At 37.2% G+C, this 14,920-nt stretch overlaps 1 protein-coding gene across 1 annotated transcript in view; it reads left to right on the top strand.

The window, feature by feature from the left end:
- Nucleotides 1-3,046, top strand: part of LOC113061423 (cadherin-7) — a 42,197-nt gene extending 39,151 nt beyond the window's left edge. The window contains exons 10-11 of the mRNA XM_026230519.1: nt 2,503-2,620; nt 2,763-3,046. Of these exons, the coding sequence (XP_026086304.1) occupies nt 2,503-2,620; nt 2,763-3,031 (387 nt within the window). The 3' untranslated portion in view covers nt 3,032-3,046. The remainder of the gene's footprint in view (nt 1-2,502; nt 2,621-2,762) is intronic.
- The last annotated feature ends 11,874 nt before the right edge of the window (nt 3,047-14,920 follow it).

Here is a 14,920-nt window from a genome sequence, read left to right as displayed (position 1 = left end):
TTGTTACAATATAAAAATGCAAGACACTAAAAAATTGAGTAATAAAATATTAATTCACCTTTAGTATTTTTAAAATGCTAAGTTTGATTTTATCACTTATGACTAGATTATTTAAATCATATTAATCATTTTATTTTATTGTATTTGTAAACGTTATAAGAGCATAGTTAATATCTTATTTTCATTGGCAGTATTGTTTAATTAGTGCATTTTTGTCTTCACAATTGTTGATGATTCCGTGACATTTAAAGAATGGCTTCTAAAATTCTGAAACCCTAAAAATATCTAGATGAAGTCAGCTGTTGGATGACTAGGCGATCATAATCACCCATCCCCAATGTACATGATACGACAGGGAATATTCCCCATCATTGCATCCGAGTCTAAAACAGATGGCTTGTTGAAAAAGGTCCCCAGATCCCCATCCAACAAGTGTCTGTAATGGGGTCACAGGCACCAAACGTATGTCTTCACCTTCGTTTCCCAGCGCAAAGCTCTTTTCTCTGTGCCCTTGGTTTCTCTTTTGTTCCTAATATGGCTTTTTGAATTTAATAGAACCTTAATATGAATTGAAGCTGCAGTCTCTAAATGAGCCAGGTGATTTGTTACAGGTGATTTAGCAGATTAGATTATGAGGAGTGAGTGTTTTCCCAGGGGTTTTTGTCTCTTTAAGGTCGTCTATTTTCTGTCTTGTTTCTTTATGCCTCAGAGACATGGTCAGCGGTGGCAGGCGTTTTAAAGCACTCGTGACTGCTAACTCTCCATGGGCGGTCTCACTAAAGTGAAGATTTCCCCCTCTGTATAATCAGGTGGCACAGGAGACATTCCTTGCCCTCCAGCCATTTTTACATGTACTGCAAAAAGGTTTAAATCACCCATATTTTTCCATAAAAATGTGCTTCTTGGCTGCACAAGAGTCATTTAGTGTTTTTACACTATTATTCTAAAAACAATTTACTTTCCCATGTCTCCCAGGTTGGTAAATGCAGAATCAGGTTTGGTTTAAGAAGTTTTTGCCTTGGCAAGATGTTCTTATTCATTTTAAATTGAACCCAGTGCCTCGGTGATTTTATCAATACACTTTGCATTCGCCTTAATGGACTATCTGTAATTAATTTTGTCACAGTTTACTGTAATCAGCGCTCGGTGCTGAGAGAACATCCCGCTCTGCTTGTGTCATTTATGCGGGTTTTTAATAGCGCAACATTTTACGATTTCAAAAATATTTACAGATAAATGATAAATCCGTCAAGAGTTCCCATTGCCAAATACTCACTTAGTGTAAATGGAGGGTGGTGTTAAAAATAACTGAGTGGAGAATTAAAGCACTGAAAAGCTTTCGGTGAGTACAAGGTCATATTCCTGGGACGAAAGAGGGAATGATACAGGAGTGTCCGTTAGCCACCGCTCCACTGCATTTATCCTGTGCGTAAGGTTTTAGGAGATTTTTCAAGCAGATTGAGTTTGTGCTGACTGCAAGGGAAGAGCTGTGCACACAGTATTTAACCCAGCCAAAGCCCACAGATTAGGCCACAACAGTGTGTCATGAGAATCTTCTTAGTGTACCACCTGATGGGTCACCCTGATATTCATCTCTTAAACGCAGCACTTTACCCAGCTTTAGGGGTTTCGGTCCAGATTTAGACTGGGATGGCCCTTTACTTTGCTAAATCCCAGGATACCGTATGATATACTGGATATCACTGATAGCTTCCTGGCTTGGTATATCCTCCTAATGTTGTTTTTCAGCATGATTTGAAATTGTCTATTTTTTTTTTCCTCCAAGTTCACCACATTAAATTCAGCTGATGGTTGAATTTATTACTGTGTTAAAACATAAAATTTGGACATCAATTCAACATGTCTCTCAGTCTTTAAATATGGCTCTCATTGTGGAAGATTCTAAAAAGCCACCGAGACACAACAAAACAATTACATTAAACAATTTATTTTTGCAAAACGGGTTGCTGTGGATGGTAAAAAATACGCTAGAACTATTCAGTAGCATCTAAATATTTAAAGCAAGTAAAAAAATAAAATAAAATAATGTATGTTTGACTGGTTCAGTTTGATTACATTAGGGTACATGAACAAAAGCAGTAATGTTCAGGTCAGGTAGATATAACTTCTTCACAAAGCTGTGAATATCTTTGTACAGTGTATGTTCAATTATATGGAGATAAAATATTAATGAGTTCATTCAATAATCATAATCAGTTGGCTTATTATTGGTTTCAACCTGTAAAGACTTAAATAGTCTCACTTTTGGGGATATTGATATATGCTATTCATTTCAGTTATTATTTTACTAATTAATAAGCATATTAAGTAATTGAGTCCAGTCATAAAATACTGAGGTTTAACTATAATCCCAAACATTCATTATTATGGCAACACTGCAGTGTTTTGAGAGCGAGGACTTTGGATTATTTTGTCTGGAGCGAGGCAATAACAGCTGTATTCATCTTCCTGTTCTTTACTCCCTCTTCGACACTGTCTTAGGTCATTGAAACCATAAGTGCGGTGGATAAAGATGAACCGCCCAGCGGGCATCGCTTCTTCTTCTCCCTCACTGCAGAGACAGCAGGGAACATGAACTTCACCCTCCGAGACAATAAAGGTACGTGATTTCATTAAGACAGTTTAAAGCGAATCCTTGAAACTCTGTTCTTCTTCCTTATAAGACCAAAAAGACTTTTTATCTTTTCGTATGAGTCATATTTTTCACTTTTCTCATGATATCTTTCTCTTTCTCTATGCAGACAATACGGCTTCTATTCTAACTAAGAGGGGCGGTTTTCAGAGGAGGGATCAGTCTATGTATCGACTGCCGGTGTTGATAATGGACAGCGGGACCCCTGCTCTCAGCAGCACTAACACGCTGTCTATTAGAGTGTGTGACTGTGATCCTGATGGGACACCCCAGTCTTGTGGCACAGAGGCCTTCACGCTTTCAGCTGGACTCAGCACTGGAGCTCTCGTCGCCATCCTGGCCTGCATCATCACTTTACTTGGTAGGAAATACATTTAACCTTGTGAACACATAAACACATAAATTCTGCCCTCATTTACTCACCCCGCATGTATTTCCAAGCCTGTATGACTTTTTGAATGAGACAGAATTATCTCTTTAATAAGCCTGAACAGAGTTTGACAAAGTGCTGCATTTCTTTCTTTGCGTGCCAAACATTTCCTCGGTCTGCCCATAGATGTGATGAATGGACATCTATGGGACAGTCCCAGATCAAAATCACACCACTGGTTGAACCAGTGTAGCTTTGTCCTGCTGGTCAAGATGAGCAAATCAACATACAAATGGGTGTTTATAAAACAGCATTTAGCTTTTGTAATGTGAATTATTTTAGAGTAAAAACTGAATATTCAGCAAGAAGTGATTTCAGCTTGTTCATCTGGGTTTGATTTGACTGAAGAAAAGGGCTGAAACTTTATATTTTGTTAAACATAAAGAAAATGCTTTTTCAAAATGCACTACTGTTCAAATGTTTGGGGTCACTAACTTTTGTTCAGCAAGAATGCATTGAATTGATCCAAAATGACAGTGAAGACTTTTACATCCTTACAAAATAAGATTTCTATTTTAAATAAAATGGATTTTAACATAATAACATAATATTATGTTTCTTGAGCCTCAAATCAGCATGTTTCAATGATTTCTGAAGGATCATGTGATACTGAAAAACTACATTAATGGCTGCTGAAAATTCAGCTTTGCCATCACAGTAATAAACTACATTTATAAACAAACATAAACAAACAATAATAAACAAACAGTTATTTGTCTTATCTGTCTTTATATTTCACAATATTACATTTTATTTTATTAATCTATCTTTAAATTAATGCAGCTTTAATGCAGAGATTTCTTTAAAAAAAAGACTACTACTTTCTATTACTTAAACAGTAGTGTGTTTTTATTTATTTATTTTATTAATATGATGGAACATTTATTAATAAAGCATATAGGGTTGATTTTGATTTCATGTTGTCTTTAAGACAAAGCTACTGTGCTTTCTGGCTGCAGCCTGCAATCAAAGGATATTTGTCCAATTTTTGTTATTGTTTTCAAAACCATTTTTAAGAGCTTTCGTGCATTTCCACCTCCCCCTTACTGACATTTAGCACACAGTCGGGCTGCCGTTACTTTTGAAGCATTGGCTCGACAGCTCCAACAGTTGGGACGTGGTGTGCACTGAGAGGACTGCTTGGCCACAATTGACTTGTTTACCCTCTCCAGGGAGGCTGCTGGTCTGTATGATTACTTATTATTTGGAGCCTTATTAGCTGATTGTTTGATGAGTGACCTCTACCCAATATGTACCATTCACTTGGTCTGATTGGTTGACTGGCGAGTCTTTGTGTTGATTTGGTGACCTGAAGACTGCACAGAGGGAGTGAATGCAGTCCTGATGGTTTGATTGATTTCTTGATTATACCATTGATAGGTTGTCTCTCTGGCTGTGCTGGCGGTGTGGAGATCTGTGCACGGACACAACCACAAGTCTATTTGCTGACAGATGTTGTCTCTGTCTTAAAAAAGAGTGCTGTTATTGTGGCAAGAGGGGAATTTGTGCACACACACACATCTTGAACCGAGCCTCAGTAATTTCCATTGTGTGATTACTCCCATCCATTGTTTGACGACTATAATTGTATTATTTATTTATTTATTTTTACTGACTGCACAGATGACGAATAAGTAACAAAGGAAGCTCTTTCTGCTTCCTTGGTGCCATTACATCTAAGTATGAACTAGTTCATTTTTATCTCCATAGGGACGTTGCAACTAAATGGTAGATCTGAAATAATACACCGCAGTGAAGCAGAGTGCAATACGTTTCAATTTCACGTTCCTTAAGAACTCTGCTGTTCTCACAAATGACTTGGAGCACCATATATAACATCACTTCAAAAAAAATCATTTTATTTTCCAGTTAAAAAGTGAAAAAAAGAGGAATTTTTCAAAATTGCATGAGGCATTAAGACTTGATTCCAGAGTTTAATTTTCTAACCCCACTGCCAGACAGCTTTTTTCATGGTTTTAGCATAAACATACTGAAGAAAAACAACAGGGGTTAAAAAATACATTTACACAGCAGTTTAAAATGTTGGCATCTGCAAGATTTGGAAAGACACTCACCAAGGCTGCATTTATTTGATCAAAAATACAGTAATATTAGTATTATTAACAGTAGTATTTTTTAACAGAAGTACTGTAAGAGTAGTATTTTGAAATATTAGTACTTTTCTATTTGAATATAATTTAAAATGTCATTTAGTCCTGTAATGGCAAAGCTAATTTTTAGCGGCCATTACTCCAGTCTTCAGCCTCACACGATCCTTCGCGATCTCTCACAATTTATTGTTATTATTATTATTATAATTATAAACTGTGATTTGTGTTTTTTTTTTTTGGATTCTTTAATAAATATAAAGTGCAAAAGAACACTGTTTATTTTAAATATAAATTATAAATGTCTTTACTGTCACTTTTGGAGAAAAATCTAGCTAACGTTTGAACGGTCATTCAAGAGAAATACTCGGAATATAAGAAAACACTTTAATATCTTGCACAGCTTTTTTTTTAATTTGCACATTGGATCTTTTTTAAAGACATATTGGATGTTTTTACTCAACAGCACAAACAATACACATTAGTCTGTGAAAAATGGCATCTAAACTAAAGAGCACAGCTTGTGGCCAGCAGTAACAGACTCCATCCTTGTGCTGATTGATCATTTTCTCTAAGCCTTTATCATCTGAATTTGAGCTCAACTAACAGCTGCAACTGATGTTGAATAGTCATTCCTGTGGTTTTGCCGTCTCGTGTGAATGTAGGGTTCTCCAGTGCCGCCACCCCCACCCCCTTCTCCTCCCAAACTACAAGAGTTAGATTAGACCACTGCACTGCCTGATCTGAGCAATGCAGTTATTTTTGGCAAAGAGAGTCTGGCCCCAGGGGCTCGAGACTGCTCACTCATGGTTGAGGGGAGGAGGAGACGGAGGAGGATGGCTTCAGAGGAGGAGAACTGCGGAGAAAAAAAGAATCCTCTGTTTCTGCTTTTATCTCTTTTTTTGGAGTAATGAATCAACAAGCTTTTTGCCTGCTGTTGCTTTAGTTATCAAAGCAGTGCACAACTAAAACCATGCCAGGGAATGAATGATACACAAGGACATGTCAGCTTTAAGTATTTTGTCTTTTTTTATCTAATAACATACAAATGACGTTCTCCATTAAAGGATTTGTTAGCCCAGAAATGAAAATGCTGCCATTATTTACTCAGCTTAGTGTAATTTCACCCTGTATCACTTTTTTTCCATCGTTGAACATATAAGATGTTTAAAAGAATGTTCATGCTGCATATACACTTTTAAAAATAACTTTTTACAATTAAGTTGTTGTCGATGTTTTCATGAAGAACTTTTAAAGGGGTCATATGATGAGATTTAAATTTTTTTTTTTTTTATCTTTCTCTTTGGAGATCTGTAACGTTGCAAAGACTAAAAGTCTAAAATCCTAAGAAATATTCTTAATCAAAGTTAAGACTCTGCCACTAATTCAGACACGCACCCACATGTCTACATCACAATGTGTAAATATTTGCGTAATGTCGTCCAAACGTTCACGCAAAGAAAGAAGGTGTGGTTTCAGTAACCACAGTTAGTGTTGAAACAGCCATGTCAGGGAGATGCTGTGTGTATCTAGGTGAAAGTAAAAACACTTTATTTGGCTTTCTGAAAGTAGATGCATTTAGGAATCTTTAAGATTTCTTACAACAGAACAGCAACGCATTTTATGGACGACCATTTCGTAAATCTAGGAGAGAAGGTAATTCTGGCTTTGCTATGACAATCTGGTGCTTCGGAATCAGCTACTGTAAGTATGTTTTGTTATTAGTTTAAGTATTTGCTTTTAAATGTTCAAATGCAGTTTTTTGAGTGTCGCGTGTGTGTGTGGAGTCACAGTGGAATCAGCTGTCTTAACCGTCAGTGGCTTGTGTACTGCAAACACATACAAGCTTCTATGTCTTCTATGTATTCACAATGTCTATCACGACACTCTGTTCCCCTTTCAGGCTTAAAAATATGGTGAAACTAAGTACATTATTAACTGTCTTTACATTTATTTTGAAAGATGAAGCCCACGATTATGGAAAGGGAAATTAAATTTCTGATGAGTGCTTGCGGTGTTCGGCCAATCACAATGCACTGGGTCAGTTGGCCAATCAGAGCATACTGCGCTTATCAGCAGGAGAGACTTTGTAGTAAACAATGTGTTTGAGAGAAGCGTAGCATAGAGGACCGACAATAATGAATGAATGTATTTGAAAAATAATGTGTTTTCTGAACATTAAAGCATGTCAACATAGTCTGCTACACCAAATACACAAAATAATGATCTTTAAAAAAGCAGAATATGACCCTTTTGATGTAATTTGAAACCTTTCCATTGCACAAAATATTTTTTATAGCGGAAAAATGTTCTTTAGAATTATTTTAGAACCTTCAGAAGTTCTTTAGAATTAAAATGTTCTTTACACTAAGAAGAAAAAAAGATTTTCAGGTTTTAAGGAACCCAAAAGTGGATGGAGACCAGACATCATGCTCCAAAAAGACCAAAAAACATCATAAAATTAGTACATGACATACTCTATATTCCAAGGCTACTGAAACCACATAATAGCTGTATGTGAGGAAATAGTCAATATCCACTTAAAATCCTACATTGACACTTGGTCGCAATCAGGGTTTGACATTAACTTTTTTTTGCTCACCAGCCACTGTGACTAGTGGTTATCCAAATTTACTAGCCATTCTGCATTTTTACTGGGAACAATTTTGCTGTTGGGAACTTTATATATATCATTGACTCCGATGATTCAAATTAAAAAAACGTGAATCATTTAGTAACGAAACACTGTGCGACTGTTCTACTGTGATCTTTGTTTGCAACTATTTTTTAATTAACCAAATCGGGCAAAAACGACCTTGTTGTTACTGTTGATTATCCATTGACAATTGCTGCTTACACCAAAATTTTATAAAATCCGAATCATTCTCGCCAAAATTAATTGGATGTTTTAATCAGATTAGTTGTCGGGCAAGGAAAATTATCTTCCTTCATGTGCCCCTTCAAAAAAAAATCCACTTTTTCAATCAAGCATTAAAGGGTTAGTTCACCCAAAAATGAAAATTATGTCATTAATGACTCACCCTCATGTCGTTCCAAACCCGTAAGACCTCTGTTTATCTTCAGAACACAGTTTAAGATATTTTAGATTTAGTCCGAGAGCTCTCAGTCCCTCCATTGAAACTGTGTGCACGGTATACTGTCCATGTCCAGAAAGGTAAGAAAAACATCATCAAAGTAGTCCATGTGACATCAGAGGGTCAGTTTGAATTGGTCCAAAAAAAAAAAAATATTCCGACTTCATTCAGCATTATCTTCTCTTCCGGGTCTGTTGTGATCGCATTCACGATGCTGCTGACGTATGACGCTGCTGACGTGTTTTCTGGCGCGCCCAATAACAAAGATAACACGTCAGCAGCGGCGTACGTCAGCAGCATCACTGCAGTGATGAGCATTGTCGAGCATTGTTCATTGTTACTGTATATAAAATTCAAACTGCCAAGGTGGCTAGTGGGAGTGACTGTGTTACCCGCCTGTGTTATGTCTGAAATCCACCTGCATTTGGCGGGTGTTAATGTCAAGCCCTGGTCACCATTCACCTTCATTAAAAGAAAAAGAGCATGTTCTGCCATAAACAATTCTTCTAGAATTCCACACACACACACACACACACACACAAAAAGAAACTCGTATATGTTTAAAACAACATGGGACGAGTAAATGATGACAGATTTTCAGCCAAACTCTGCTTGCCTAGTGTCGTTACAACATCCCAGTGGCGCTGTCAAGCCCAAACCTTGATAATGGTTCATAAAATATTTGATAGGAAGAAAACGGAGTTCAAAAGGAGGGATCCGACCAGACTGCTGTGGTAAACACAAAGCTATTTATCAGTGTTTGCATAAAGTAATCTAAAAGATTTCAGCAGGACATATCACATGATGACAGCCGCTGTTTCGCTCTAGTTGTTCTGAGGGGAACCTTGTGCTCATTATTTCAGGCTTAGGTGGAGGAACACAGAGAGGTCAGGTAAGCCCGAGGCACTCCGATACATTCATGTCCACGGGTCACCCTCGCAACGGTGACATCACCTTTTCAATCTCTGCTCGAACGATTGCAGGGCATCTTGTCTTCCAGGCGTGCTTCCCCTATGGCCTCCGTTAGTGCAAGTGGACGGCAGTCAGTAATACTTATGAGGGCCCTTAAGGCGATGTAGTGTGCTCTTGCATCACCCAGAATAAATCATATTTTATTTCGCAGATAATGTCACCACTGTGAAAACCCAGGGACAGACAGGTGTCATAAAGCACAAACACCTTGTGTTGGGCAGCGGCATAAATGTCAACAGCCAGATAGATCCGCATATCGCCAGTATATCTTGATTAGTCTTCACTGCCCCGGGCTATTGGCAGTAGTTGAGATATGTGAAGGGAACGCATGAGAGTGAGAGAAAGAGAGAGAGAGGGAGCGAAAGAGAGAATGAAGGGCAGTGCATAATCTAGTAGTCGCTGCCTCATTTTTAGGAGGTCGATGAGAACGAGGCCCCCACAAAATATCCCACTTGTTGTTTAATTGATTCTGGATGACGGATTGTTTTCTCAATCCAATTACTGCAAATTGAGGATAATGTTAAATTGATCTGCTACTCCCGATGAACATCCATCTTGTGTCAAAACTGCAGAGAGGGTAAATCAAGCCTTAAAGTGGGCGCAGTTTGTAGCAGTTAAGACTTAAGACTGCATTAGAACTATATAACTCCTTGTAATCACATAAGAATGGCTTAAAAAAATCTAACCTTGCACAATCAGAAAAATAAAAAAGTTTCTCTTTAGGGATACAACAACTCGTCACTGGAGCAGTGCACTTAAAGATACATTTTCTCTGTTATACCCTGGAAATCATATCCAAAGTAACCTGAGCTATTTTTTTTACTGAAACCAATGATTATATTCAAGGTTCCTAAAAAAACAATTCCCAGATCTGGAAAAATCCAGAAATGTCATACCTTATTTATTCAACACAACTGAACTCCGATAGCCATGTCTCAAACTTTTGTAGAAACTCTTTGTTTTATATTTTTTTAGATTCTCTGCTATTGTCTTATCATACAGAATTGTCTGTATTTGGTATACAAGATACACTCTTAAATCTGAAAGTTCTTTATGGTATTTATGGTTTTATAAATAAAGAAAAAAACTTTTAACATCCATGAAATAGCTGTACGTATCACCCTTCACTTTCATCGTATGGCAGAGAGCAGTTTGGACATTCTCCATAAAATATCCTGTTGTGCTCCACAGAAGGAAGAACATTTTCATTTTTCTGTTTCTTTATCTTCAGTTTATAGCATTTTCTTTGTTTCCACCTTGTAAATCTGTTGCTCTTGAATTTAAGGTCGATATTGGCTTTGCTTTTGTTTATATCATCCTGTGTGTGTGTGTGTGTGTGTGTGTGTGCTGTGATTATGACTGCACACGTGCAGCCGCTGCCTCGCCAGCCCACTCGCCCAGCTTGTCTGCCCCTGCAAAACGACTCTAGGCCTGAGGATGAAGTATGAGACTTTGGCACCATATTTCATACTCGCTGTGGCAGGCCTGAAGGATGGATCATTAGACGTTTGCCTCCCTTTTCCCTCCACTCTATCTTGCTCTCTCACTTCAGCCTGCTCCCACTTACACCTCCTCTTTCTCTCTCCCTACTTTATCTGCTCCCTTCCCTCCCCCTCGAGCTTGGTATTGGCAGCCAAATACACATATGCGCTATCTACATTGAGAGAGATATAGACTCCCGTGGGAGGACGGTGTTGTGGCTGTACAGCAAGATCCCTCGCATTCATGGGTCTGAGAGCGGCAACACGGAGGATTGGTTTTTGCATTGCACACACCACAAAAATGGATTTATTTCACTTTTTTTTGTGCATGTGTCTTGTTATGTTAGTTATTTCTCGCTATGCGCTTCCCCTTTCCTTTTTTCGGTATTGACAGAATTTCTCAGTCTCTTCACAGCATCTTTTTCTGTGCATTATTTGATCCCCGGTTTGAATCGCCGAGACACACATCTTTTGTGCGGCGGTACAGCCTTGCCTCTCGTTGATAGTTTTGATGTGCTTGTATACGGGGTCTGTGCTTTCAGGGCAGGGTGATATTTTCTGACTGACATATAATCCAGTCTTATTTTGCATGTACAGTAGGCATATGCCGCACTCATTAAAAGGATTTAATGCTGGCCTTTTCTGAATAAGCAGCTTGTGCATGAGCGGGAAGGGAGCAAGTGGTCGTTAAAGCCCCATATTTACAGCACACATCCTGCTCTAAATCTCGGCTCTCCGTGCTTCTGTGTGTTCATCTCTGTCTGTTTGCTTATGTTCACACATGACAGAGCTAAAAGTGAGAAGACGAAAGTGCTAGCATGCGTTTAATTCCCAGCCGTGCATGTGTTTTTGTGCACGGATATGGTCTGTACAGTTAATAACCATTGTAAACAAACATGCAGGATGAGATTAGATCAGACTGTAACTCCTTTTAACACCTCCCGCTCCCAGGAGCACCCCCCATGATGAAACACCTCCTGCTCGGGATTTGTCAAGCAGCGTTATTAAAATCTCTACAACCAAATCTGAATGAACTTATTGATAAAACTAATGTACCAGATCTGCCCTAATTGAACTGTAGAGATAATTCAGCTTATCTCTCATGTTGTTAGCTTAGAGTGTCAGGCCTTGAGGCACGATCGTTCTATAGAGTGGTAAAACAATGAGAAAGTAATATTTTGTTTCGGTGTCATAAATATTGTAGAGATACAGTCATGGTCGAGTGCTATCTGATTCTACACCTTTTATGTCTTTGCTTATCTTGAATGGAGGGTAAATGGACTGCTTTGGGAGGTGTGGTTGTGTGTGTGTGTGTGTGTTGTGTGTGTGTGTGGGTGGTGTGTGTGTGTGTGTGTGTGTGGTGTGTGTGTAAAACAGACATCGATAGCAGTTTCTCCAACAGAAATTCACAGGCGGCCTTAGGTGTGAATAATTCAGCACCTGGACAAACTCAGAGAAGAATCGTCTTTCTCTCAATTTGTTTCCTTCCGCTTCAAGTGTTTCTGTTTATTCAACTCTCTCTTATCATTTATCTCACCTTTTGCAGTAGTCTGTGTGTGTGAGATGTTACTGGACTGATAGTGTCATTAGTTCTGGTCTCGATCAAACAAAGGAAATCTAGATTTGCTGTTTTGTTTCTAAGTTTTGGATGAAATTCAGCATGACTCACTCTAATATAAAATTACATTGCAGCAAACAACAACAATAACAATCACTGTTAAGTATGCAAATATTACAATGACATCATACCATATGTTAAATGATGGAAGTTCCATTAAGTCAGTGTTAAGTCAGATTTTGAACTTAATCTTACTTTTATTAAGGTTTAAACTTCACAAAAATCTAAAATCAGATTGTACATTGAGGTTCTTCGTAGATAAAGTATGAATAGAGTCTGTGGGTCAGAGATTGGTGTTGAATTATTTGTTATTGTTTAGAATGAGCTCTGAGCAGAACATTGGAGGAATATCTGTACAGCGCTGCCACACAAACGATGAAATAAAATAAATAAATCTTTGTTTCCACAGGCAGCAAAAAAGCAAATCCATTCCAAACCACATTTATATATGGCTTGAACTCCAAATAAATCAGTTTTTTGAAAATGCATTGGATTTCAGGTTTTGAAATATTAGGGATGCACATTTTTCAAATGTCATGCAACAAAGTATCATCCCATGCTGCGCCTGAATTCACTCTTTTTCCATTGTAATGTGGAACTTGTGTTGCAATTTTACACAGAATATGCATGATTATGTGCATTACAGCAATGCCTCAAAAGGGTCACACTACTGCTCAAAAGTCTGGGGTTGGTAAGATTTTTGTAATGCTTTTGAATGAACTCTCTTCTGCAAGGCTGCATTTATTTGATCAAAATACAGTAAAAACAGTAACATTGAGAAATATTAATTAGAATTTCAAGTGTGTGTGTGTTTTCTATTGTAGTATATTTTAAATATAATTTATGTCTGTATTTTCAGCATCATTCCTCCAGTCTTCAGTGTCACATGATCTTCAGAAATCATTGTAATATACTGATTTTACTGCTCAAGAAACATTTCTGATTATTATCGATCTTGGAAACAGCTGTGCTGCACAATATATTTGTGGAAACCTTGAATACATTTTATTTACCAGGATTCTTAGATAAATACAAATGTCAAACGAACAGCATTTATTTGAAATCTTTTGCAACATTATAAATGTCTTTACTGCAACTCTTGATCAATTTAATCAGTCCCTTAGCGAATACAAGTATCAATTTCTTTTAAAAATAATTCTTACGCAATCCCATTTTAAATGGTTTCATGTAATGAGTTGATCGCAGGGAGACTTCTGACTTTCCATCCTCTATTTCTACACTACTTAAAGTCAAAATGACTTTATTTCTTATTACATGTTCCCTGGTCTTATTATGAACAATTCATCACTGTGTGCTGTTATAAGAAACAATGTTTGTTTTAATAATCTTTCATCATAATAATAATGACATCCTCCGCATTCTTCCTCCCAGCAGATAAAATCAGTTTTGCACAATAAATCATTTTACCAGAAGCAAAACGGCCTGTGAATGATGTTCATGCTGAATTTAAGTCAATGCTGTACAGCAGCAGCTGATTACATTATCTGAACAACTGGATCTGTTCCTTCAGCATGGTTGGTCAGTCCTAAAGATAAAGAGTGATTAAGAGAGAGAGATGCTCCCTCCTTAATCAAGCATAGTAAATGACTCTAGTTAGGAACATGTCCTTCCATCACTATAAGAGTTCATGATCAGTGTGTTCATCTGAATCCATATGTGTCCATCTCTGAGAGCTTCTTCTGTCCCTCCTGAAGCAATTAACCGAGTTGGGTCTGGTGTAGATTGATCTGAGATCGTTTTTGATCAGTGAGGGAGAGCAGAGAACTGATTGCTTCACTCGCTGGTGTGGTACGGAGGCGGTTGCCATGGAAAACAGCTCGTGCGATGGTAGTAGAGTGAAATTGGTGTCCATAAGCAGAATGTGCTCGCGTGTGAAAAACAAAGGGATGAGACCTCTTAGACCCCTCTCTTCTCTCTGTCATAGTAATGGAAGGACGTGTTTCCTAACCCCAAGTTATTTCATATGATCAGTCACACTTGTGTGGGGTATGCATGTGTTTTTCGGAGGGTTTGTGTGTTGAGTAGCAGATGGAGTCAAGACCAGACTTAGACCTCTAGAACTGAAACTGATGGATTTATTGCAATATTTATTTAATTTCAAATGCTTACTTATAATTCATTCTTCATTTTTTCTTTCTTTAGGAATTTACTTATACAATGGGTCATGAAAATATATATTTAGCAAATTTATTACTACATTAATTATTTATAAATCTTTCGTTTTCTTTTTCTTTCTTGAGAGTTTATAAATAAAAAATATTCAATAAAAAGACATGAAAATATATTATTTAACAAAATTTATTTCAAACACTTATTTGTTTATTCTTTCTTTATTTCTTTTAAATTTCTAAATAAATTAATTCTAATAAAAGGTGATTATAATATATATTTAGCAAATTTAATATTCCGTTTATTATTCTTTATTTCATTTAATGTTTTATTTATTTTTTAATAAACATAATTCCAATAAAATAAAAAGTCATTCAAATTTATGCTGTATATGATTTTATTTATGTCTGTTTTTATTTAATTTCAGGTTCCC

This window comes from Carassius auratus, chromosome 43, assembly GCF_003368295.1.
Source record: "Carassius auratus strain Wakin chromosome 43, ASM336829v1, whole genome shotgun sequence".
Taxonomy (NCBI): Eukaryota; Metazoa; Chordata; class Actinopteri; order Cypriniformes; family Cyprinidae; genus Carassius; species Carassius auratus.
Note: the sequence above shows the minus strand (reverse complement) of the source record. Positions and strands in the feature narration are given on the sequence as shown.